At 46.0% G+C, this 24,486-nt stretch overlaps 1 protein-coding gene across 6 annotated transcripts in view; it reads right to left on the bottom strand.

Annotated features, from left to right (window-relative positions):
- Window positions 1–24,486, bottom strand: part of MAPKAP1 (MAPK associated protein 1) — a 105,666-nt gene that overhangs the window by 10,956 nt on the left and 70,224 nt on the right. For 5 of the 6 annotated variants that reach the window (XM_074609057.1, XM_074609061.1, XM_074609058.1 and 2 more), the window contains 3 exons: window positions 16,205–16,312; window positions 8,488–8,628; window positions 3,343–3,480 (listed from right to left, as the gene is read on the bottom strand). In XM_074609057.1, coding sequence (XP_074465158.1) covers window positions 3,343–3,480; window positions 8,488–8,628; window positions 16,205–16,312 — 387 coding nt within the window. The remainder of the gene's footprint in view (window positions 1–3,342; window positions 3,481–8,487; window positions 8,629–16,204; window positions 16,313–24,486) is intronic. The other variant, XM_074609062.1, reaches the window with a different exon arrangement.

Raw genomic sequence — 24,486 nt, 5'->3', positions numbered from 1 at the left:
AGCCTGGTAGCCCTGGCCCTCGGGAGGGACGGCCACCACGCGTCCATCACAGCCACGCTTGGTCCACAGTGCACTTTGTAAGAAGGCAGCAGGCAGTGACACTGAAGTTTCTCTCTTGTCCAAGTAATGTAAGAGACATTAACAGAATCAGATTTCCTTTAAATTACACTATTGCAAAGGGATATAATTGTATTAAATGTATTATGTTGCTTCCTTAAGACTTTATATTATGTACACTTAATTGAGATACAAAGCTCTTTTCAGCTATAAAAATGACAACTACTTTATTAAGGCTTAAATCTTATTTCTCAATGATAGGATGCTTCCTTTCAAGACTCAAAACATCGAGAATCTCTCGTGATAATCAGACGGAACCTGATTTAAACAAGCCGTTTATACACAGTGTCTTCAGGTTCTAATGGCATTTGATCGAGCCAGCAGGGCCATTACCTCTTCCCTCTGTCTAAATTCAGGGAGTCTGATTTAATTTACAAATAAAAATTCAAATGCTGACCCAGGCCTACTACAAGGGCAAACAAAAAATCATCAGCCGTTCCTGCCTACAATACCCACACTAATGGCAAATTAGACGCCAAAGCTTTCTGTTTTCATTTTCTGTTCTCACGGAACTCGGCTCAAGTTCTGTGAACTGGCAGCACAGGGAAGGGAAGCTTCAGCCCATCCAGAGCGACTCCGAGTCCATCCGTAAATATTCACAACACGTCACCTCTGAAGATGTTGAGTCCTTTAACGCTCACACAAGTGCCACTAAAGCTTCACCGCACGAACCTGTCTTTTCAGAGAAAACTAACAGAACATAAGCGTGAGCTCTCCGCTATGTTGATACACAGTTCCTATTTTAACTTTTCTGCAGAAAAGTGCATGTAAAAAGTCTGAAATCTCTTTAATCTGCAGAAAGTAAGAGCTAACTGAATATTAAACTGTGTTAATTATCACATTCAGAGGAACAACTGTCGCAGAAACCTCCAGCTATGCTGATCACGGCGACCAAACTCCACTCCCAACAGCCCTTGCCCTTTCTAAAAAAATGTAAGGTCACGTTCGGAGGCTCCCGCAAACCTTTCGCCCCTCTGCAGAAGGACAAGGAGTCAGCCTAGCGACGCGGGACTCGGCTTTGTTCTAACCCCAACCACCAACGCCTAGGGAGGGCAGGCAGCTGAATAAAACACACAGTGTTTTCGCCCGGTGTAACTGTGCGAGCTTTGTTACATGTGCGGAACACTTCCGAAAGACGAGATGGAGCATGTCTGTGTTACAAGAGATAAAAACATGAAAACAAAATATATTGCAGAACTTGAAGACCTTATCTTTACTCAGCCTCTCTTTCTTTGCAATAATTCATTCAAGGAAGATCCAGGAATAATTTTTGATGTAAACTCTGCTACAAACATATATCACTATGCTGATAAAAATCACAGACAAAACTTGTGAAATACAGTGAGTTTCATTCCTTTATGCTACTAAAATAACTTTTTTCCATTTAAAATTCAAGAGATAGTGATCTGCTGTTAAGAGTTCCCCAAAATGTATCATTCTGAGATGTCACACTAAAAGTCTCTTCTACTGGTCTAAAATAATGACTTTTGGAACATCTTTAGTGAATCGGGAAGAGGTCAGCAGATTTCAGGACGAATTATTTTCACCTTTCAGAACTATGCTGAACGCTTATTTAATAAGAAAAGTTTATGACGGCCATGTGAAAATGAGTAAATAAAAAACCTCAGTATCATAAAGGTTGCCTCTGTTGTAACCTGTCAGCATCCTCTCCAAAGTGACCGCGGTTCTTCATTCAATGGTCTCCACGGGAAGGTACTGCCCTTCCACCACGGGGCTCTATCTGGGGGTTGAAATCCTGTCCCTGATTTCTGCCTGGGTTGGCAGGATTTGGGTACAAACATAACTCCCCACAGCAGCAGGTGCTGCCTCTGGGGCTGAAGAGCCCCGTCCCCCGCAGGATGCAGTCCTGGAGGTTGAAGGACAGCTTGAAGGTCTCAGACTCTCGTGCTGACGGAAGTGTGAGCTGGAAACCTCAGCTTGCAAGGCTGGCTTTTCGGATACAGCCTCGTTTTGTGGGCACAATTTTACCACCACGAGCGTTTGCATTTGAAATGAAATGTGGCTACAAGCCCAGAGGTGTTAATAATACATTTATAAACGCAAAACTGCACCTAAAGACAACCATCACACGCTTTGGGCTGCCTGGTCACCAGGGAAGTCTCTCCTTGGGATCATGCCTTCCCAAGGACCATGAAATCTTGCTGGAGAGACAGAAAACGAAGACAATGACTGGACTAAGAACATGGAAGTAGGAAGGGGTAATGAAGGGGAGAAGGATATAGTTCAATAATTGCTGATAAAATCTGTGGCAGCCATAAATTTACTCTTCCAAGAGAATTCAACAGATCATTACCTCTGTAAATATGTATCACATAATTCTCCCTCTCTGTCACCTTGCAGATAAGTACTTAATACTGAGCATCCCTACCCTGCAAAAGCACAAGTGTAATAAAACCCATCTGAGCTTTTGAACCACAGTTACTTTTTGACAGTAGATAGTTACATTTTGGCACCAGCGGGAGACATTGCCCAACTCCCGCAGGGCCCATCTTGTGCTTTTTAAAACAAATTTTACAGCTACAGACTCTCATTACTCCACCGATACAACCAGCAAAAGCACCTGGCTTTTGAAGTCGCGCTCTGAACACAGCAAACTGACCTCCGGTTGACGACCGGCTGAACGGGGATGTCCCCCCGTCCATCACCGTCCCCCCCAGCTCAGCCTTTGCCACTGGCCAGGAACCGCCACGGCTTTCCCCAAACTGAGCGCTTGGAGCGGCGCGTCCTGATGCCAGGGATCCTCCAGCCACGGCTGAAGCAAATTTAGACTGCACTGATACTTACTCTATGTCCGAGATCCTCAATTGCACCTAAGAAATTATTTAAAACCAGTTGGGATGTTACGAAGTTCAAAAAAATTGCAATTATGTCCAAACACATATTTGACTTCTGTGCTATGGGGCTAAAGAGCAGCCAGGCAAAGGCAGCGTTTCCCTGGCACAACGACGTTAGCAGCTACGGACAGGGGGCAAGAAACGCTCCTCGTGATGCCATTAGCTGTACGCAGCATTAAAAGGACACTCATCAAATGTGTCTCTGTTTATGTTGTGTTCTCTATAACAGAATCGAGTCAGATTAAAAACATCCTATGATGAATAAAATACACCTATAGAAAGAAAAGGACATGGTAGCAATAATTCTTTGGACATCTAGCACACACAGGGAGGGAGAGAAGAGAGAACATAAATAAAAAGGACTACTCACTTGGGCTTTTTTCTTCCGCAAGGTCACAGGCACAGAGGAGTTCAGAATCGATTGAAATGGGCTTCTGCTTAATCCAAAACTTAGTGCTGGCCTTCTGATTAGTAACAGGGTCTATCTCTACCTTGTCTCCAGAAATACCTGAGATGAGAAAGAATAGAGAGCCACAACAGTGATCTGTTTAAGCGATTTCATATCAGCTGTTTGACACACTTTATAAATCTTAAATGGGATGAAAGTATATTGCCCTTTTGGGCTTTTTGAAAGCACAGGAGCTTTTGAAACCAAAAGCAAATGCTTATCAAACTGCACCGATAATCTGCATTTTATTCTCCTGCACGAGCATACCAACAAGAAAGAAATAACACAGAAAGAATTCTTCTCAACACATACAGAGCTCTTCTGGAAGCAGTAGCTACACGAGCTGCAAGATTTATAAAAAGATACTGCTGGTTTTTCAATCATCACTATTCTCTGTAATAGACGCTATCGCACACGGTCCCTACACAGCATCTACACTACATCCTCCATAGGAGAGGACAACACCCATTCGCAGCATTACAGAGACGCTCTTTGTGTTGCCCAGATACTCATAGACAAAGACCTGCAGTCCCAGAGACCCTGTGCGTTTTTACACTGCTGGCATTTTAAAGCCAGCTCTAATTAGGCTGCTCCGAGCGCAAGCTGAGGGTCTGCGGAGCTCCTGGCATGGGCGCCGGGCGCCGCTTCCCAGCCCGGGCGTCCCCAGATGGCGACGGCTTCGCGGCTGCTGCGCGGAGGTGACCTGGGCACGGCCACGTCCGACCGCAGACCCCCCACCAGCGAGAGCAGGGAACTCCTCTGTCGTCCCCCCACACGACACTCCCGGCGTCGGGCGAGAAGGGCCCGTCCAGGAGGCTGCCGGGGCGGCCGAGGGCTCACAGCGAGCCAGGACCGGCCCGGACGCGCACTCTATTTTATAGCCAAATTTATCTCCATATTGCAAAGCGAAAGCCCTGCTACGCCACACTGATGAACAGAAGCTCATTGTTCGGTAGCTGTTGACGCGACGGAACAAACTTCCCAGTGTGCTTTTTACATCAAGATGTGTGGAGCCTTAAAAATAATTACATTTCTTCCGTCATGAGTTATGGGTGAAGTTCATGAGAAAACGACAAAAGGAAGCAATACAGGAAAAAAGTATTTAAACATCATTTAACTCTCGCATCTCTGGAAAAACAGCAGAGATAACCTTTTCCCTCTAGAGGGTTTTGGCTACGATGCTTTCAAATGCATTGCGTGTGCCTCGTCTGAAGCACGAGAAAACCTAAAGGAGCTGATGATAACACTTTGTGAGACAAAATAAAGGAAGATGCCACACATGTAACGGCTCTCCCAAGCCCTCAAAATTAACTCAATATTTCTTAAAGCCTGGTCATACGGTCATGGTTCATTTGTATTTTATGCAACTCTAAAATCAAAGCGTGTGGACACCTGCAGTGGCTTCTCTCTGCAGCCCCTTCCGCTAGGACAAGGCCACCTTCAGTTTAACCCTGGCTATTACGACAGGGTACAATAACGCCACCACCCCCACCCCCCTGCTTCTAGTAATCCAAGAATGCGCTTTGTCATTAAACATACGTCACATCAGAGAGATCACATTTCAATTAAGCACCGTATCAAGAGTCCAATTAACACAAGGACTGCTAGAACTAGCTAATTTGAGCAGGCTGATGCTGTATCTGGAGCCCGTTTTGTTTTGTAATTTAATTTCGGGCAGATTATTTAAAATCGGCGCTGTTATTTCACTGTAATCATTAATTATTCAAAGTCGCATTTTCTGTAGTTTAAGGAAAATATGCAAAGGTGATGGTACAAGTTCTTATTTTCCCACTGAAAAAAAGTCAAGGTAAGTTCTAAAAATAACGGTGCAAATTCTTTGTGTTCCCCATCCCTCCCCTCTAAAAATGTCACCCCTGGAAATATCCTTAAAAATTTTTCACTGTATGGTCCTGCAACTTCAGAATTCACAGTCAGTCAATATTGTTAATGCACCTTGTTAATTTGATAGGATTTGTCAGGTAACTCCACTGGAAAATTATATAAAACTGTTCCAGATGAACAGATGATAGTGACATGAATTAAAGTGATAGAACAATAGTGGAATATAAACCAGAAATGACACCCAAAGTGGCTGTTGATTTATTGCCATCCTGAGTTTGGTTCTGGGCTTCCATGTATATTAGTGCTACAAATCTGGGTCCATTTAGCAGCGAGATGCTCATACATACATCACCAGCTCCTGCTCCAAGCCAAGGTCACTCCCCATTGCATCAATCTTTTCAGCAGAGGCTACTTCACCAAGCATGGATTTTGTAACCATCTCAGATGTAACAGACTTCCTCCTCTTTCATCTTTTTTTTATCATGTAAAATACACTTTAACTTCTATTATTTTTATCTGCAAATTGTTGCTGTATACTTCATCCATTATTTCTGTATCTTGACGTCGCTGGCTTAAGCTCACACACATCCAAAGAGCACACTGACAAAGGATGTTGTCTTTTTTGTGTTATTGTTCTCACAATCTGTATGTGTTGAAACCTAAAATCAAAACAGGATTATGTACGTGGCTGCTGCAGTCTTTGTATCGCAGCGCAAATTAGTCATACTCAAAAACCAAGTAAAAATGCTTCTTCTACTATTTTTTTAATTCACTAATTTTATCAAAAGAAATGTCATCGATGTGTTAGTGCAGTAACACTGTTCTGTTCTTCTTTCCTTTGTTGGGGTCTGCAGCTGCCCCCCCTTTCCTGAAACACTTGCCAGCAGTAATTTTCCAAGACAATATGCTTCTTTTAGTTTGGCTAAGGCGATACACAAGCAAATGTGTCTTATTCCTTCACAACATGATAGAACCTTTGTAAAAATGTTGAGAGTGCTACAGTAAGTACATTACGCTTTAATACGAGCTAAAACATAAACCCCCAGACCTTAAACTGCTACGGCTAAAGCTTTCCACCGTAATAAAACCAGCAAAGGTGGTCGTTCCTCCCACGGTCATTCACGTATTGCTTTTTCCTCTCAAGAAGAACTCCGCACAATGCACAGAAGATCAAGCTCACTCCTATACTTTCAGTGAAACTTGCCTCAAATTAAATGATCAGGCCTCAAAACAGCTACAACACTTCAAAAAGTACCAGTACGCAACAACAACTGACAAACACAGCTCGCACTATGGCTACCTGTTCTCTGCGAGTGCAACGCAATGCAGCCCAGACTCTGCTCCACAGCAGCGACACGTGGATGTCGTACGGTGCCGGAGCCAAGGGCAGGGGGTGGGATGAGCTGTGCCGAGCGTTTGCTCCACCATGGCTGGGGGCCGTCACACCTAAACACCCCCGTGAAGGCCGGGGAGCCGGGACTCGCCCCCAGAACCACAGGGATATTTTCAGTGCACCCACCGTCCCGTATTTTGGCCGGCCTGAGCCGACACGCTCCTGCACTGTTCCCAACATCATTGATACAGTCAACACGGAGCAATGGACCCATTTTGGATTCTCAGCATCCGCTGGGAAACCGTCGCTTTGCTGGGGCACCACATACAGCTGATGACATAAAAATGCTACAGAGAAAAGTCTTTGCAACGGGCCATCGTTAGAGTGACACAAAATAGCTCACGAACCACAGGGACCGATGAGCAATGAAAAAAAATTATATATCTTTTTTTACATTTCCGACTGTACGGAGCAGTCTGTCACTTGCAGAAGATGAACACATTAACACTCAGCAGCACTAACCCAAACAGCCCCTCAATGCTTACGTTACCAGCATCGCTCTTCTCATATCTTTTAAAAATTCATGAGAAAACCCAGCAACATACATTTATTTTCACTTTCGGGTTTTGATGCTGTACATTTGCCCAAACTTTGAATATCTCACTGGGGTTTTCTTTGATTTTTAAAAAGTAATTACATTATAAAAATCACGTTGTCAGCGTACCGCCATCAAAAATATACAAGTTCACATATTGTTATAAAAGGGAAATTTTACGGTCCTTACACTACCGGACAGGGTCAGCTCCTTCAGTGCTACGCAAGTTAAGCCATTTGTTTCATTTAACAGCTATTCTCCCTTAACCATTTATCTTTAGTGATCTGTCATGACCTTTCAAGCTCTCGTTTCTGACACTTTCCAGATACAGTGAGTCAAACTTCACTGGAAGCAAACTATCACACCCCGACAGTTTGCTCAAAAGCAGAGCTCATGCCCAGCGCTGGCCTGCTTCAGCACCAGCAGATAAATCCTGCCCTAACAAGACAGCTCAAAATAAACTAAGGGAGCCTCTTCTGTAAAAATCTGAGAGACATATACTTTTATACGTGCTTAAGGATGGAAGAACGGAGTGACAATAATGCAGAAACTGCTATAGTGTAAATTTAACAATTCTACCAAATTCTACAGAATAAATGTATTTTGTAAACATTATGGCACTTAATATTTTACTGCTGAATCATTTCTTTATGGAAGGTATTTGCAGGAATGTCACAGGTCACCTACCAATGCATCATTAATCAAATTTTCACAATTTAAACACAAAGATAGAAAGCCATTCAATCATTTTAAAACAGTAATGGGGCTTTTATAATTCAAGATTCTGTCATCCCTTGGCCTTCGGGTTTTCAAAAGCATTCAGAAAGCTAATAAGGACAATATAAAACCTTTAAAGAATGCTAGTTTTATTTCGTTCCTCCTCAAGTTTCCACTTGTTTGTTAAAATCTTTCAGTCTCAGAAAAGGAAAAACCTAATCATACCCAATTTTGCACAGTCTCATTTAAAAATAACAAAACAGTTGGCAAGAAGCTTTCCATTAGGAAGCCTAGATTAAAAAAAAAAGAGATGGGGTCATTAAATAATGGCCTTCTTTCAGAAGAAACATGTGCTAGCTGATTGCGGATAATAAAAATACTGAAGTATTTTCAACTGAAAGCCATTTTTTTTAACTGCTGAAACGCTAGCAACACTTTCAAGTGATGTGCTCCACGATAAAAGAGCCCAACATGATAATGACTGCTTTAAAAACGTCTGAGACGGACAGTCAGCTATTAGAGATGGCCAAAGGTTTGAACTGTTCCATTTTCCTAAGCATTACAGCACAGATTGATTTACCTAACTGAACATCAGTGGTGAATCGAAGCCTATGGATCATGCTGACTTTGAAGGACTTGTAGTGGTGGCTACTGAGCATGTCCTGAACCGTAGCTATATCGATCTGAGGGTCCTCCTCCGAGACCTCTTCTCCTCTTGAACCTGCAAAACAAGCCAACAACAATGAGCGAGAGGTTTAGAACACGGCAGAGGGCTCAGCTAGCGGGTAAGTGCGGCTGTGACGTCTGCAGCTGCAGGTGGCTTTTTAAGAAAGAATAAAACACTCAAGTCCACCTCTCTGGAGGAGGAAATTGTCACCCCCATCCAAAGACCAATTCACTACTTCATTAAGGACATTACCGCACATTTGTGTCCCGCATGAAGCGCAGTGCAGCATCCCAACGGCAGATTCTCAGGTGACACGAGATGCCCCTGGACCGCAGACCCCTGGGGGGATCCCCTGGACACCCGCAGCTGGTCACACCGGGAAGGAGCCTGGCGGAGGGGCCTGTCTCCAGCCAGGGCACGATTTTCTGGTGCCACCCCCAAGGTACACACTAGCACCGTTCTCCCGCGTTCCAGCATCCCCCCACGCGACACCGGCATCTTGTTGCAGCACCTCGGGCACTCTGATCTTAGCCCCGCCGTAACGAAGCTGCGCTTTATTTACTGATTAGTATTCTCATTACCACTGCAGGTACTGGCTTTATAAAAGGTAACATCTCATTAAGCCAAAATGCCAATTACTGAAAAAATATAATGCACTTTAAAGATTTTTTACATTTTATGACGTTGGATTAACACCAATTTAAACATTACTATAATGCGATATATAATTTTGCGCAGAGTAATTTCTATGCCAGCTGCTAATAAAGCATCTCAGCTCTAAATGATCATTCAGATGCTGTTAGATAAAGTGGTATAAATATGTTTGAAAACTGATTTAGCTTCTTACAGAGGATACTGAAGAATGACACGTTTTGTTTAATACCCCAGCTAATGTAGTCCTAAAAGCTGAATCAACTCCCAGTTCAGAGTACTACATTTGCTGCAGGAGATTAATGAAAACTTTATATTTTGCTGAAATTTTAATAATGGGAAGATGAGATGATGGAATTTTAGTACAGGTCTTAAAGATCCAGCAAAGCAGGCGAAGAACTTGTCGGGGTTTTTGTATTAATTTTGTTCGAGACTTGCACATTTAGAGCAGTCTCAATGCGAATGCGTCTCGCACTGACCCTTCTCCCTGGGGAGGGACATTCCCGTCCCGTCGGGAACCTCGGCTCGCGGAGAAGCCAAGGCAGGTTCCATTTTGGCCTTGCCGACAAGGGGAGGGTTTGCCAGGAAAGACCACGGCTCCCAGGGGAGGAAAACCCTGGCACTGGTCTGGGGCACACAGTGCCGAGGCAGAAGCTGGCTCCCTTTAACAGGGCAATTTAAGAGTTGCAGAAGTGCAGCCCATCGGCTTCATCACGGGGAACTGTCGGGGCGGTGGCCATAAGCAGGACAAACGTAGGGGAGAAGAAAAACCCACCTGAGCACAGAGAGACGTTCCTGCTGGCTGAAAGCGTTCCCTATCCTATCTGTTAATCCAGCGACAAATGTCGCTGCTTATGATAAATATCTTTGATGTCTGCATCAGAGTAAGGTTAGCATTTGCTGTCAAATGAGTCAAAATGCATGTTGAGAGCATAAAGCTGGAGATTCACATTTCACGGGGGTTAGTCCCATCAGCGTTCTGCCCTGCCCACTGGAGAGCGGGCGCGGGATGGGCAGGATGCGCGGGATGGGTGGGATAGGTGGGATGCGCGGGATACCCACTTCTCACCGCTCGCCCCGCAGCCCCCGAGCAGGGACCCACCTCTGGGGAAGGGGGACAGCGAAGGGTTAACCTACAAATGGGGCTGTGCCGTTCGACTTGAAAGAATTCCAAAAATCAAATGAAACAGTCTACATGTGAATTTATGCAGAGCCATCTTAACACTGCAACCACTCTATGCTCCAGAATGACAAGATAAATTGTAATGGCTCCTTCAGAGACATTACAATGTATTTTGTCAAAGACCCCTGTGTTAATGTCTCTATACTATGGATTATCATAATGTATCATGTCAAACCCTCATGCTGCAGTACTTCAAAGATACACTGAGATATGTCAAACTTTTTGGTGCACTTAAAAGCATCTTGAAGCACCGTGGCATGGTGGTGCCTGAGAGCAAGGCAGGAGGGTGGCAATGGCACAGCCACCCTGCGGCCCAAAGCAAAGCGGGACCCACTTCCACCCACAGAAACCAGTGAAACCCTCGTCCAGTCCTGGTGGCGGCTCCCAGCCCCACGGCTGTCCCTGTCCCCACGCCATGGGGTCACAGCGTCTGCACCTGGGTGTCCCCTGGCCCACGGGGGAGTGAGGGGCTGGGGACAGGCGGGGACACGGCGCGTCAGGGGATGACCCGGGGTGGCTCCGAGACAGTGACTTGGCCTGAAGCCAGGCAGGGCAGCGGGGTCACTGCTGGCCCTGGTGGGAGAGGAATCCTGGTCTGCACAGAGGTCGTTAGTGCTGTCCCTAATGAAGGCGTGGTGGGGTGCAGGGTGTGCTTGGTGCCACCTCTTCCCTGCACCCGCTGCGCTTTAACAGCGGGTGACGAGACTGCCGTACAGCGGGGCTTTGAGCGCGGTGTTATACGTTAGAAGTGTTAGCACCAACAGGCAAACCGCATCGGTAGCGATAGAAAATTCAGAAATAACACGTTAACCACGTCCCCGCACCTCCTGCAACATGTTCTTAAAACACTTCACAGGATCCAGACTGGGGCGATGCCCTGTGGTGCTGCCACTGTTGTGTCCCCGCGGTCCCCGCCTGCCCTCGAGCCACCCGGCTGCCCCCTCTGCACTCAGGTACCCACAGAGCGGGGACGTGGCGCGGTGGCTTCACATGGCTATCTACTGTGAAGCCGAGTCTTCTCAGATTTCACACACCCAAATTAAAAGTATTAAAAAGAAAATGAGCAGCCTGCCAGGGGAGAAAACTGTCCCCGTAACTAAAAACGTGAGCACCCTGCGGGTGTCTGAGCTGCAGGAGCTTTAACTGCCACAGCCAGAGCGGCCCAACAGCGGGACCGAGCTCTGGCTGCCTGTCAGACCCGCCGTGTACTGGTACCTCTGCCGACTTTGTTTTATGGAGCTTTGTGAATGGATTCAGGTTTACAGAATTTCTACAGTTGCTGCTCTTGGGAGAGCAGCCAGGAACTCCACCATCAAAACAGATCATCTGTCTGAAGATGGCAAGACACGCGGGCCCCCGAGGGCGCGGGGGATAATAGCAGTAATATCAGTAACAACAGAGAGAAATGCCCTGCAGGGAAAAACCTGACTGCAGAACTTGGCATATTGCTCTCGCCCCGCAGCTCTGCGAGGATGCCGGCGAGACGCCGGCGCTCAGCGGCGGAGGGAAGAGCCATCTCCACCAGCTGATTGGGGGAAAAATCATAAAAATATTTTCCACATGCAAGCAGCTGTGAATAAACCTGTCAAATATTTACGGGCCTGTCAGGGTATTTGTAATGGAGATCACAGTGTGGTTTTTGAATGTAAAAGCTTCTGCTTGGGAAGACAATCAAGTAAAGTGGATGCTCCAGGTCTATTATTCAGCCCAGGAGCCGACCCAGCCATGGGTTCTGCTGGCAGAGACCGCTCTGCGCTGGGGGGAACGGATTCCTCTGCCAGAAAAAAACTCCTCCTCATAAACTCAGTTCGCAATGACCTCTGTATTTTTCCCTTACAGTCTACCTAAGTCAGGTTTATTTTGTGAAAGAAAAAGTGAAAAAAGCTGGAGTCAGGCGTGGGATGCGCAAGGCCCAGGACAGGAAGGCGGCCGAAGCGTGGAGCAGAGCTGGGGGGAGGCAGCTCCTCGCCCCACGGGACGCCCTCCTCTCTGCTCAGGGGCTTGCGCTGCAAAACCAGACAGAACATTAAAACACAGCCTCCTACTTAAAAGAACCCCAACGGAGTGGTGTTCTCTGCCCACAGAAGCTGAATAAAAAGCAAAAATGGCATCAAGGGCTACAAACCTCTACTCTTTAAGAGGGCCCCTGTGGTGAAGCATTAGGGTGTTGCAGAATCAGTCACGGCACCGGTTTGCCGTCTCTACATTTGATGGTCATCCAGAAAATTGACATATTTCCCACTCTGGAAACAACAGTTGAGGAACTTTATTCTCTTTCTGTTTTTTTTTCCTTTGTTTTGTTTCATTTTTTTAAACCAGGTTCAGTATAAAGGCAGTATTTTTGTTCAAGTACTTGAACTATGGTGTAATACAGAGCTACATTTGTAACTCGGCCCAATCTCCTCACAGAAAATCCTGATTTTCAAAAGAGAGCAACAGTAATGAAAAAACAGGCACCAGAAGCACGAGTTTGAAAATAAGTTAGAAGCTAAAACAAGGAGCCTTATCCAAAAGAGATTCCTGGAAGCACTAGAGGACATACAAAAATGACACATTAGTAATATCAGAATATTGAAGCGCCGTATGTAGCCTATTCAAGAGCAAGAGAACCTGTATTTCCTCGATAAAACAACAAAATGTAAAGTTAACTGCATTGCAAAAATGTCCCTTATTACTTTAATGTACTAGTATATTGCTTAATGAAAGTTCTTAATTGTAATACAATTAATTACATACACAGAGTCCCCAATTACATTTTCCAATAAGACATTGGCTTTGGTACAGGTCTAAAGGCATTAAACCAATTTTAATATATTAAGACCAATTTCCCTTGAATACTAATTACTATCTAATGATAAAATGAGAAAGAGGAACTTTCCAGAAGTAAGACGGTAAGAATAAAACTAAATTAGCCATGAATAGTTTGCTACTACACATAAAAGCATTTCACATTACAAAGTGCAGGCTTTTAGTTTAAAGATAAATCTTAGTGCAAGTTAGAAAGTTCTGCACACTGGGAACAGTTTATTAGTCTGAATGCTATTAGTAAATGTTGGATAGATAGGGGCCTTCTCTGTAAGCATTTCTTAATAATGGAAAGTTTTCTGTTTCATTTAATACCCTGAAATATAAACTTTCTATGTGCCCAAAGGAAACTGGCAGCTATTTTACTAGCAGATGTTTGGCATCATACATATATATATTTGTAAATGAATATGAGACTATGAAGAGCACATTTAAAAATAATAGCTGTTATAGCAGAGTTTTTCCTGACTGGCATGTCCAAGCCAAAAATATTTTACATAAAACCAAAATGCACAAAATAAATATTGCATTTTGATGTTAGGATTTTCAAGCTATTATTTTATTAACCGTGCAAAACTGTCAATATTTCTATTCTAATGCCATGCCAAAAGATAGTTCCTCAAGCACTACAAAATCCAATTTCTTCGTGTGTATTGGGGGAACCAGGCTATGTACAACGCATGAATTATGACTGATTTTATATACTGTATTGTCCTTGAACATCTATGTGCGTAGAGAGTTCACTGCGTGGGTGTTTCACATATATCCCCGAGCAGGGACGCTGGAAGATCACTTTAAATTCACCCACATTTTGGGGGAGAAACTATAAGAGGAAGATTCCTCCTGCATTCTTCATTTGAGTTTGGCAGGAATTCAGAAAACATTCAGTAACAGCACGGCAGAAAAGCGACAGAATTCATGTAACCATTTCTTAATTTGCCTAGATTACTGTCGGCCTTGAACAAATCAGAACAGGGACTTGCTCTTGAACTCTACAAGTCAAAGTGCTGGTTTTGCCTTCGCTTTTCCCCGTTCTGGGTGACACACGCAAGATCCATAAAGAGGACAAACAGCCACCACCTACCAGAGTGATGCCATCGCAGCAGCACCGGGAGCCCTCAGGGTCCAGCCCAGAGGTTACAGGGAAACCACCATCCTAGTCGGGCTCCAGGTCATGCCCTTGGATGGGCACCCTCCATTTGCTTCACGAGGGCCGGGACTGCTCACAAACTGAGGGCACTTTTGGCTCAGGGCCGCAGGGATCCGCCCTACACCTTTCCCCATCCCGTTCTGCAGAGCTGCGGGATTTGGGTCCCCTCGCTGAGGAGGGGAGAGGAGCAGTCACTGCTCAAGGACTTCAGGGACAGGGGGAAAGTGTTCCCTCAACATTACGACTGACGTTTATTTGGAGATGAGGCCTCTGAGGCTCTCCTGGAGCGTTGGCTACTGATGCGGAGTAGATCGAATGCCTCCTGCTAAATCACTTACAAACTTAGGACAGATTTACTATTAAAGTAATGGTGCAACCTGAACCTAGTCACTCCTGAGAGCTAAGAGCATCAGCAGATAGAGCTACAAGCCACAGCACGGACTCCTCCGCAGATGATGGAAATACATTAAAAGTGCAGTACATACGATATACTTTTAATTACAGAGCCTGGATTGAAAAATGTTATTTTTGATCAAAACATGCAAAACCTATGGAAGTATGACTAGTATGCATCTTTTCATAGATTAAAAATCAATACAAAAATAATAGCCAGGATGCAGACGTCGGGGAATTCTGGCTTGTGGAAGAGTGCAACTCGATTAGCGAGGTTGAAACTGCTGCACTTCCTCACGCACAGCACCCTGCTGCCTTCTGCCGCTTCCTCTCCTACAGCTTCTTTGAACCATTTTATGAAGAAATGAACCAGGAGCATCAAGAATATTTTGGGAGCATGTCCCACTCCACGGAGAATGGCAGCCAAAACTGCCAGGGCTTCATCTCAGCTCCAGCGCTGAGGTGCCACCAGAGAGCTCCGGGCAGCTGCGTCCCCCCTCTCCGCGCCTGCGACTGGAGTAGCCTACTACTCCCCCCTGGAATTAGGAGGTACCTGGGGGCTGCTCTGCTGTCACTCTAGGATAAAATATGAAATGCTATAGCTTAAAAGCATAAATTGGAAAGGTCTAACCTTTGTAAAGAAAGAAAAAACTCTTCTACTACTTGAAACAGGAGCTCACTGCGATTGTTTGCAGCAAACTCCGAGCACGGTCTTGGCTGACAGAATGAATGCTGGATTCCTCGTTAGTACCGTCAACACTTTTACAGCTGGATTAAAATGGAATGAAAAAAAAAACACCCCAAACTGAGAGCATGGCTGTTGGAAAGAATGAAGGACAGACCAAAATGTTATGGAGGACAAACACAAATCAATGTTAAATGTCTTTTTTTAAAAGTTTCACAAAATTCCTTGCAAAGAAATAAATCAGGAAATAATATCAGGACCATTAAAACAGTGACAGAATAAAAATATTTGAGCATAGCTGGAGAGATTCTTTGTCTAGCACTTTAAAAATCATCACAGTGCTCTAGTTATATCTGCATGGTTCATTTCTTTAAATTCTAGTAGAAAAAAATCAGTGTCTCTAACAGCCACATTGACATGGCGAAATATACTGCAGACCAACCACCTTATTCACTACGCAATGCCTGCAAGAGACAAAGTTTCATATTTCCAGTGTTTTTCAGGGTTGATCATAACTTCACAGAGCAGAGTTTAACAGAAAAAGATTAATCATGAAGTGATAAACAGGATGCAGACTATTTACTAGAAGGTATGAAATCCATCATCTCCCTCTGGAATATTATTTTGGCACAACTGAGAAGTGCCTCAGGAAAGAGAGTCTCGTCAAAACGTACTTGCCCAGACAGTACAGCTCGTATCCAAAATACATAACTTATGTGATTTAAGCAATTTACAAGAGCAAAAGTGAAAAGGGGAAACATACTGTTCTCCCGGACAAGGCAGAATTCCAAAGTGCTCTGGCTCTCCAAGGTACAGTCTAAATCTACTGGGACATTAGGTTCACTCTGCTTCTCCAGCCGATACTGAGGACCTGAAACATAAAGTAACTTGTAAAATCATCTGTTTTCTAACAAAGTGATGGCTTATCACGTTCAACTAACATGAGATTACTCGTACCCTGGAAGTAAGGCAGGTAGATGTTTATGTTTCGAAGCTCTTTGCCAAAGGGAAGGGCCCTATCACAAAAAGGTGGAGGATGGTGTGCAAGAAAAAACATACTCCGGTCACCTTCAGCTGCCTGACAGCACCGCCGACACACTTCCACCCACCATTTCGGAATGATTCCTGCACTAGGTGAGCCGAAATTAAATACCCTGCCCAGGCTGCAAGACTGGGGTGTTTCCTGCTGTGAGAAATACCTACTCAGACCGTGGTGGGTATCTACGTCACATTACCCGGGCATCTTTCCTGACATGAAAAAGCACCACTAGTTTGCTGCCCGTTGCTCTGCCCTCCCTGTGACTCTCCACACACTGAAGGTGCCCCGGCTGCTGGTGTGGGGGGGAAGCCCGGGGCTGCAGCACCCCCCGGCCCAGCCCCACCAGCCACCCCACGCACCCCGGCGCACCCCACCACAGCCGGGGTCAAATCCTGTGTCTTGGGACACCCAAATCCTGCGTCTTGGGACACGCTCGCCTTCGCTGGAGCAGGGGGCCGAGGAGAGCCCAGCTTCCACCGCCCCGGGGTGCCTGCACAGAGCACTGAGAAATATCGCAGAAGGAAAGTGACCCTTCTTTTACAAACTGTGTTTTGTCATGGAAATCAGCTCCAAGACACCGGATTTGGCTATTTCCACCTCTGCATTTCTCAAAAGGCCGCACTTGCGAAGCGCGGGGTCAGGATTTCCCTCCATCGGCAACTGCTGGCTCCAGCCAATGCCCCGGGTCCAGCATCACCCGTCAGCTGAACGGCTGCCAGCAGCACGAAGGGTCACCAGGGGACAGATTTTATCTTTTTCCAGAGATCTGAACACTCTTAACATTGAACTGCATCAAACATAAGCGCGTCCAGATGCTGTTGCTTCAAATGAATTATGTTCATATACACTGCATTTAACTGTAGGTCTTCAAGGTTCAGGTGCCAACTTCCTTCTCAAACCAAATCACCAAAGGAATGATGGTACTACTTAAAAATTCATTTTTCAACTACAGAAAATGTACTTAAAAATAGTTTTTACAAAAATTAGGCCACTTTTTTTTTAAAAAGAAAACTTTTAGTTGAATGGACGCTTAAACTATATGCCTTAACTGGAATAAAAAAGAACACATTAATATAATTCTGGGTGAAACCCCTGCGAGAAGGGCAGGCGGGAGAGGACGCGATGGGGTGGGAGGGGTGACTCTGGGAAGCCAAACTCCTGGTGGGACCCCGGGCAGGAGAAAAGCCCCTTCCGAAGGCGGGAGGCAGCGGGGGCCACACCACTGCAGCCCCAGGCAGGGCAGGGCCCAGCTCCGCTCCCGCTCCCCCGCCCCCGAGAGCACACAAACTCCTCAGCTGGGTAATTTCTGTGCAATCTGGCAAAATAACGCTAAACAGATACCTGAAAAAATTTAAGGGATGCAAAGCACCTTTAGCCAGGTCCTAATGTAGCAAAATAACTAGAACTGAAATAATGAAATCTATTCCCTCTTTATCAGTACTTCAAATATTTCTGAATGTTTCCTGACTTTGAATTATGATAGTATATGATGAAATATTTAAAACATATAAAAAAATTAAGTACTTTAGCCTCAGATGGCATGCCTAAGAAATGGAATTTGTTAGCCAATTAATTTTAAATTTACTACGGCAGAATTTCAATTACGGCTTCTCATTTCGTCTCCCCAGAAGCCATGTGAAGCACTCACCGCACGGCCCGAGCACCTTCTGCTCCCCCAGTGGAGTGTTATTTCTCCATAAAACGGAGCCCCCTTTTTCCCAGCGACGCTCCGAGCAGACACAGAGCCGGGCTCTTTGCCAGCCACGGGGAGGGAACCCAACCGCCCCCTCCCTGCCCAGTGCAACCAGCGCCCGCGCACGCGTCGGGGCGAAGAGCTGGAGAGACAGCAGCGACATCTCACATGAGAACAAACAGCAGAAAGGCCAAGAGATACGGCACCATCGTTTCTCCTCTCCCAGCTACTGGAAATGTGATTAAAAATCTGAAATAAATTAAATGAACAGAGGGCTGGCTTGCTAGGCAGAAGCAAAATACACTGAATTGAAACAAATATCAAAGCAGTAAATAAATTTGTATTTAAAAACCGGTGTGAGCTTAAAAACCGGAAGCAGTGACAGCAAAAGCTGCTTGGGTTGTCCGTTTGTAAGAAGTACCTTCCACAGGTTCCCAAACTCCACCCAAGCGCTGAACGACCCCCAGCAATGACACAGCCCGCAGAAGTGTGGGTTCCCATCGGAGTCTTGGTGCTACTGGTACCCGCTCCCAATCCGTAACTCCAAGTGTTCCTCTGGCCCCACCACAGCCTCGGCCCCCCATCACCGGGACCTGCTGACACCGGGACCTGCCGACCCCAGTGCCCACCACGGCGTCCCAGCTCCCCGGCTCTTCTTCACTGCCTCTCTCCAACTCCCACCCCAAAATGTTCAAAATCAGGGCAGAGAAGAGGGAGATTAGCCCCTCTTGCAACCATGACGGGCTGGGCAGGCTCCCGAGCGCGGTCGGGGACGGCCCCGTCCCCATCTGCACCCTCCGCTTGGGTGGATGCACCCAGAACACACGTGCGATGAGCCAAGCACATCTATTCCATAAAGCACACTTTTAAGCATGGTACCTTCACCTATCCCACTACATCATTTCTATTCATATGATTTTCTTTCATGCGCTCCGTGCCGCGCGGGAGCTGCTGCAGGGACTGGCGCTGAGCCCCAGGCAGCTCCTCCAGCACAGGGAGATGGACTCGCCCTCTCTTTCTGAGACAGTGGGACAGGGCAAAAGGACAGGCATCAATGCTACCAAAGCCTTAGAATTACCAGAGAATCGTAAGCACACGACGACAAGGGGACAAGGTTAAAGGCAGGAGCTCAGCAGTGGTTCCCTCTGCGTGGATCCGATTCCACCAGCTGGATCCACTCAAAAGAGCATCCCCCAGCCCAGGAACGATCCTCACGCTGCTGAAGAAGCTCCCTGCCATCCTGCGGAGCGCCAGGGGCGACTGCAACCCTCAATACCCCCAAGCCCGTGTCAAAGGATGATTTTTATCTGGAGCAACTTGAGAATTCTGTGATTTGGTTTATCCAGTTTGTGTTAAAACTGCATTAACTGTCTGCTGATAAAGCAACGAAACAGCTACAGACCAGACACCCAGGCAACCTTCCATACGAATAACTCCTTTAAAACAGACAATACTAAGAAATTCATTAAAAAGCGTAAATAGATATTTAGACAGTATCTACTCTTCAATAATGTATTTTAAATATCTGTACACATTTACTCAACCTCTACTTTACAACGATGAAAAACGTTAGGCTGATTCTGTGGAGGAGTTTTACTACCAGACTTCTCTCACAGGTTCAAATGATGTCATTGTAGCAGAAATATTAGGTAATTTAATGGTCTCTTAACCCAATACTGCTCTGGGAATTTCAACAAAATTTCAAGTGGTAATACCAAAGCTGGATTTTATGGATTTCTGTAACCTGATGCAAATGCTCCCCACAGCTGTAAAACGAACCTTGAAAATCCTGGCCCAGAGCGGTCCTGCCCTGCCAACGGCAGGGACGGCGGCTCGAGCACGTCCCGCACCCAGCGGCATCGGGTTGGGGCTGCAGCCGGGGCTCCCGCGCACCACCGGAGCCGCGTCCCACCACCAGGCTGGGAGCGAGAACGTTAACATGGAACTCGCAAGGGCAAAATACCCAGAAGACAAAGCTAACAAACACCCACCCCTATTCTAGCTCTGTCATTCTGCCACAAATACTTGGAGAGAGTTGGAGAGAGAGAGAGACACTGCTGCTGGGTTGAAGGGAGCAGGGCTGGAGAAACGAGAGTTCACATGTCCGGAGAGGAAGGAGGGAACCAAGGCAGGGGTCTGAAATGAGCCACAAAACGGTGGAAGACCGTCAAGCAAACTTTTTTGTTCACAAACAAGCAGAGGTTTGTTGGGGGCTTCAGGGGCACCCCAGGCCCCCGGGGAGGTAGGGAGAGCTGGAGCCCTTTTCCGCCAGGGCTGGTGGCCTGAGGCACCAGGGATTCTCCATTCTTGGGCCACGCTACTGGTAAAGCGTCGGCAGGCAGGTGCGAGTGCCTAACTCCCACACTGCAAACACCACCAGCAACAGCAATTTGTCTCTTCTAGACCTGTTGTGGCGCACTGAGAGACAAGCAGCTGTGCAGGAACGGGGCTAACGTGGACAGATGGACGGACCGAGCTGCTCTGCACCCCTGGAGCGGGCGCTCGCAGCCCTCACCGGCGGAGCTGACCCTCCATAACACACGTCCCTTCTGCTAAAATCCCCATTTAACCACCCACACCATGGCTGCTGCCTACAGATACCCATTGCCCTTCGTTATTTCGAGGTACCCCTTTACACAGAGGAAGGTTTATCAGGAATTGCAACGCAACAAGGCAACAACCCCAATCCTACACCTCAGCTTCCCTGTGGCCATACCGATTGTGCCCCAGGAAGAATCCCACCGCATAATCAAATTAAGGGCTCTCTTACAAAAGGCGAATGGCCATCCACATAACAACAAACCAATTCTGTTGCCATTTAAGCTGCAAAGCCTTCAGAAGGGGGTTTTGAAAGCATGACCCATCAGTTCTAATTTTTAAAACTTATCCTTTCAGTCAAGACTAGAAAAAGGCCCATTCCAACTTTTATCTTCACTACAAAGTGCTGTTATCTTGGGCTGATGTCAGGAGCTCTATCTCTCTTTCTGCTGACAAGCAGAGACGAGAGAGATAAGATTGGGAACGAATCTCACTTCTCTGAGTAAATAAATAATCAATACTCATCTAAATGTAAATGAGAAAGTATCCCCCTCTGATAACAGGGCTCTTATCAAACAGCCAATTTTCTACAGACATTTGGCCTCAACCAAATCACCATCATTCAGCCCCAGCCTAATGGCTAAAAATCGTAACTAAATTGAACCGATCACCAGAGATCAACTAAGTTCAGCCATGGCTACTACAGGTTCAAATGTTTGGAATGCAATTTTTCCCCCATTAACTTTCAATAGCAATGAAGAATACCACGGTCAGGGGTTGAATCTGCACAATAAACAAACACTAACACTTAAAAAGAGAATGAGGCTTTACACAAAACCCCAAACAACCCCCATCTCCATCTCCAAACTAGTTAATAGGGTAAAATAAGGATTATAGAAAGACTTACATCGATATTTAATGTTTGTGGAATTGTCAAACCTAAACAGACTAGTACAAACAAAAAACCCCAAACTGTTTAAAACTGAACCTGTATTTTACAGCGTTACTCTCTGCAACAGAACACGTTGCCGCGTACTATTTATCCCTTATCTTTCCCTCTCTCAAGAGCTCCTGTAATTCTCACAAAATCCCCGTTCCAGTGATGCTGACTGTCAGCTGTTTCTGCTCCCTTTACGGTCCATGCATTTGTTCACAACACTTTTGAATTTCTGATTTCCATCACATTGATCTCCAGAATTTATTGCACTGTGTGAGAAAAAGAACTCCCCTTTTTTTTTGTTTTGCCTTTGCCTGCCCACCGCTTCTGGGGCAGGCAGTTCTTGTCTTATGAACAACTGTGACAAAACCCTCCCGATGGACCGTCTCGACCACATGCGCCTCACAGACTTCTCCTGTACCCAGTCGTGTCTTTCCCACACTAGAAAAGATCTCCTCTCCTTAGCCTCCACTCCTCATTTCACACGTCTGATCCAGTTTCACACTCATCCATTTCTGTATCTTTTCACTTCTGTATTATGCTTTTTGAGATAAAATATAAACAATTAAGATGTGGGCACATGGTGATTTATGGGCTGGCACAGCAACGCTTTCTGGTTTGTTCCCTACTCCTTTCCCAACTCCTGATGTTCAATTTGTCTTTCTGACTGCTCCTAAGCACTGAGCCGAACTGTTCGGAGAACTACCCATGACGACTCCAGGATACTTTTCTTGACTGATGGAAGGTAATTAGAGCCCATCATTGTATACATATAGTTACGGTTGCTTTTCACCATGTATATTATTTTGCACTCATTGACACTGAATTCCCTCTCTCATTTTATTGTCCTGTCACTCAGCATTGTGCGATACCTCTGCAGTGCTTCACAGACAGCTTTTATTTGCACCATTCTTACTTCTTTTGTATCAACAGCACATTTTGTCACATCGGCATTCACATCCTTTTCCATGCCCCACATTAACGGAACAATGCCGGTTCTACCAGTTCCACTGGAACTCCACCAGTAACCTAGTTACTAATAACGGAGGGCCATTATTCCTATTCTTTGTTTCCTGTCTTTTAATCAATTATTAATCCATGCGAGGATCCTCCTTCTCATCCTGTGACAGCTTAATTGCTTTATGAGCCTTTGTCAAATCTTTTTTGGAAATCTAAGCATGCTATATGAAACACATCATCCTTATTCAGATGGTCTCCGGCTCCCCCAAAGACTGCTCACCAGTTTCTGAGGCACAACCTGCTCTACAAAAGCCATGCCCATTTTTTCCTCAGTATATCGCGTTTGTCCATGTGTCATCTATTCGTTCTGCTCTTTGCTACAGTTTCCTCACTTTACAGTTTCCTGGTTTGCCTGATAAGGAAGCCAAGATGTACTGGTCTCTCCCTAAACTCCTTCAACAAACACTTGCCACCATCCACACCCAAAAGAGCAGCAGATACGAGCAATGTACTATACATCGTATTTAACGGTACAGAATCTTTGTATCTGACCTCTACCGAACCTCAGTGACCACTGTCTGCTCATGGTGTTTCGTAGTTTCAAAACTTACTCTCCCGGCACAGCTCCTCAGACAACTCAACGGAAAGGCTCTGGCGCGAGAACATCCTCAGCCTCCGAACGCAAGACCCGCTGAGCCCCGCAGCAGAGAGGGGCACAGACCCCACCGCCGCCCAGCAGAACAGCGGAACCCGACGGGTTTTACAGCAGGGGAAGCCCCGTCCCCACGGAGCCAGCAGATGCTGGGCCAGGAGCCGTGAGACCGCCTGAGCGTCCCCGGTGGGCAAGGACGTGGTATTCTGGCCCGTCACCCAGAACAACTTCAGCAGTTTAGGAGGATCTCCAGGTCTCAGCACGGCCAGCCCCAAGCAGCGCGGGCACAGCGTGGCGCGGTGACAGAGGACGTGTCACATCAACTCGCGCTGACGGGGAGGAAACGCAGGACCTCGAGTGCTCCTGCGTGTATGGCTGCGATTGCAAAATACCCCATGAAAAATCAGAAACTTAAGGAGAGTCAGGCAGCCCCGGCCTAGCAGCAGAGGCAGCAGATGCCAGGCAGACAGCAAACAAGCACAGTGAACACGAGCTATGTTTCAGGCTCCGTCCACGTACAGAAGTAAGACAGGAAAGTAATCAAAAGAAAATAGTTGATAAACATTTAATGTTGATGTCTGCGGTACTTTCCTATTTCAAGTTTCTCCTTTCACAAGGATACATGATTTATTGCTTCACTGCTCCAACCCTAGGTTTTGAAAGTGTGATTTCTTCTGAGTTTAAACTATATTTATATTTATTTTTTTGTTATCACTTTTTTATTATTGCTATAGAAAATATTTGCTGGAAATATGTTGCAGCTATTACAAGGTCATAAAAAAGAGGAGGTTTATGTATTTCTATCATTTCAAATAGTCTGTCAGAAAGTATCAGTCGCGCTAAGTGTAAGACTACTGGATTCCAGCTTTCCCTCTGCCAGCACATGGGCAGCATATGGAAGAATTAAAATAGCGCAGTGTGGGTGCTCCTTGGGTGCTGGCTGGGAGCAGGCGAACCGCGGCACGGCACCGTCCTCGGGAGGGGACGGGCGGATAGCAGCCCCCCCGGTGCCGGACTGGCCCTGGGCGAGGGGATGACGTGGGGCGAGGGGATGATGCGGGGCGAGGAGGATGAAGAGAAGAGGGATCGATACACTGCGGAGAGCACAGAAACTGGGAACAGAGAGAGGTCTCAGGCCTCCTCCTGCAGAATTTTTCTTAGAAGATGACAGAAGGGGCAAGGATTCCATTGTGTGCTTGGCAATGACAATAAAACAACAGAAAATA

This window comes from Larus michahellis, chromosome 15 (assembly GCF_964199755.1).
Source record: "Larus michahellis chromosome 15, bLarMic1.1, whole genome shotgun sequence".
Taxonomy (NCBI): Eukaryota; Metazoa; Chordata; class Aves; order Charadriiformes; family Laridae; genus Larus; species Larus michahellis.
This window is presented reverse-complemented; position numbering and strand designations above follow the sequence as displayed.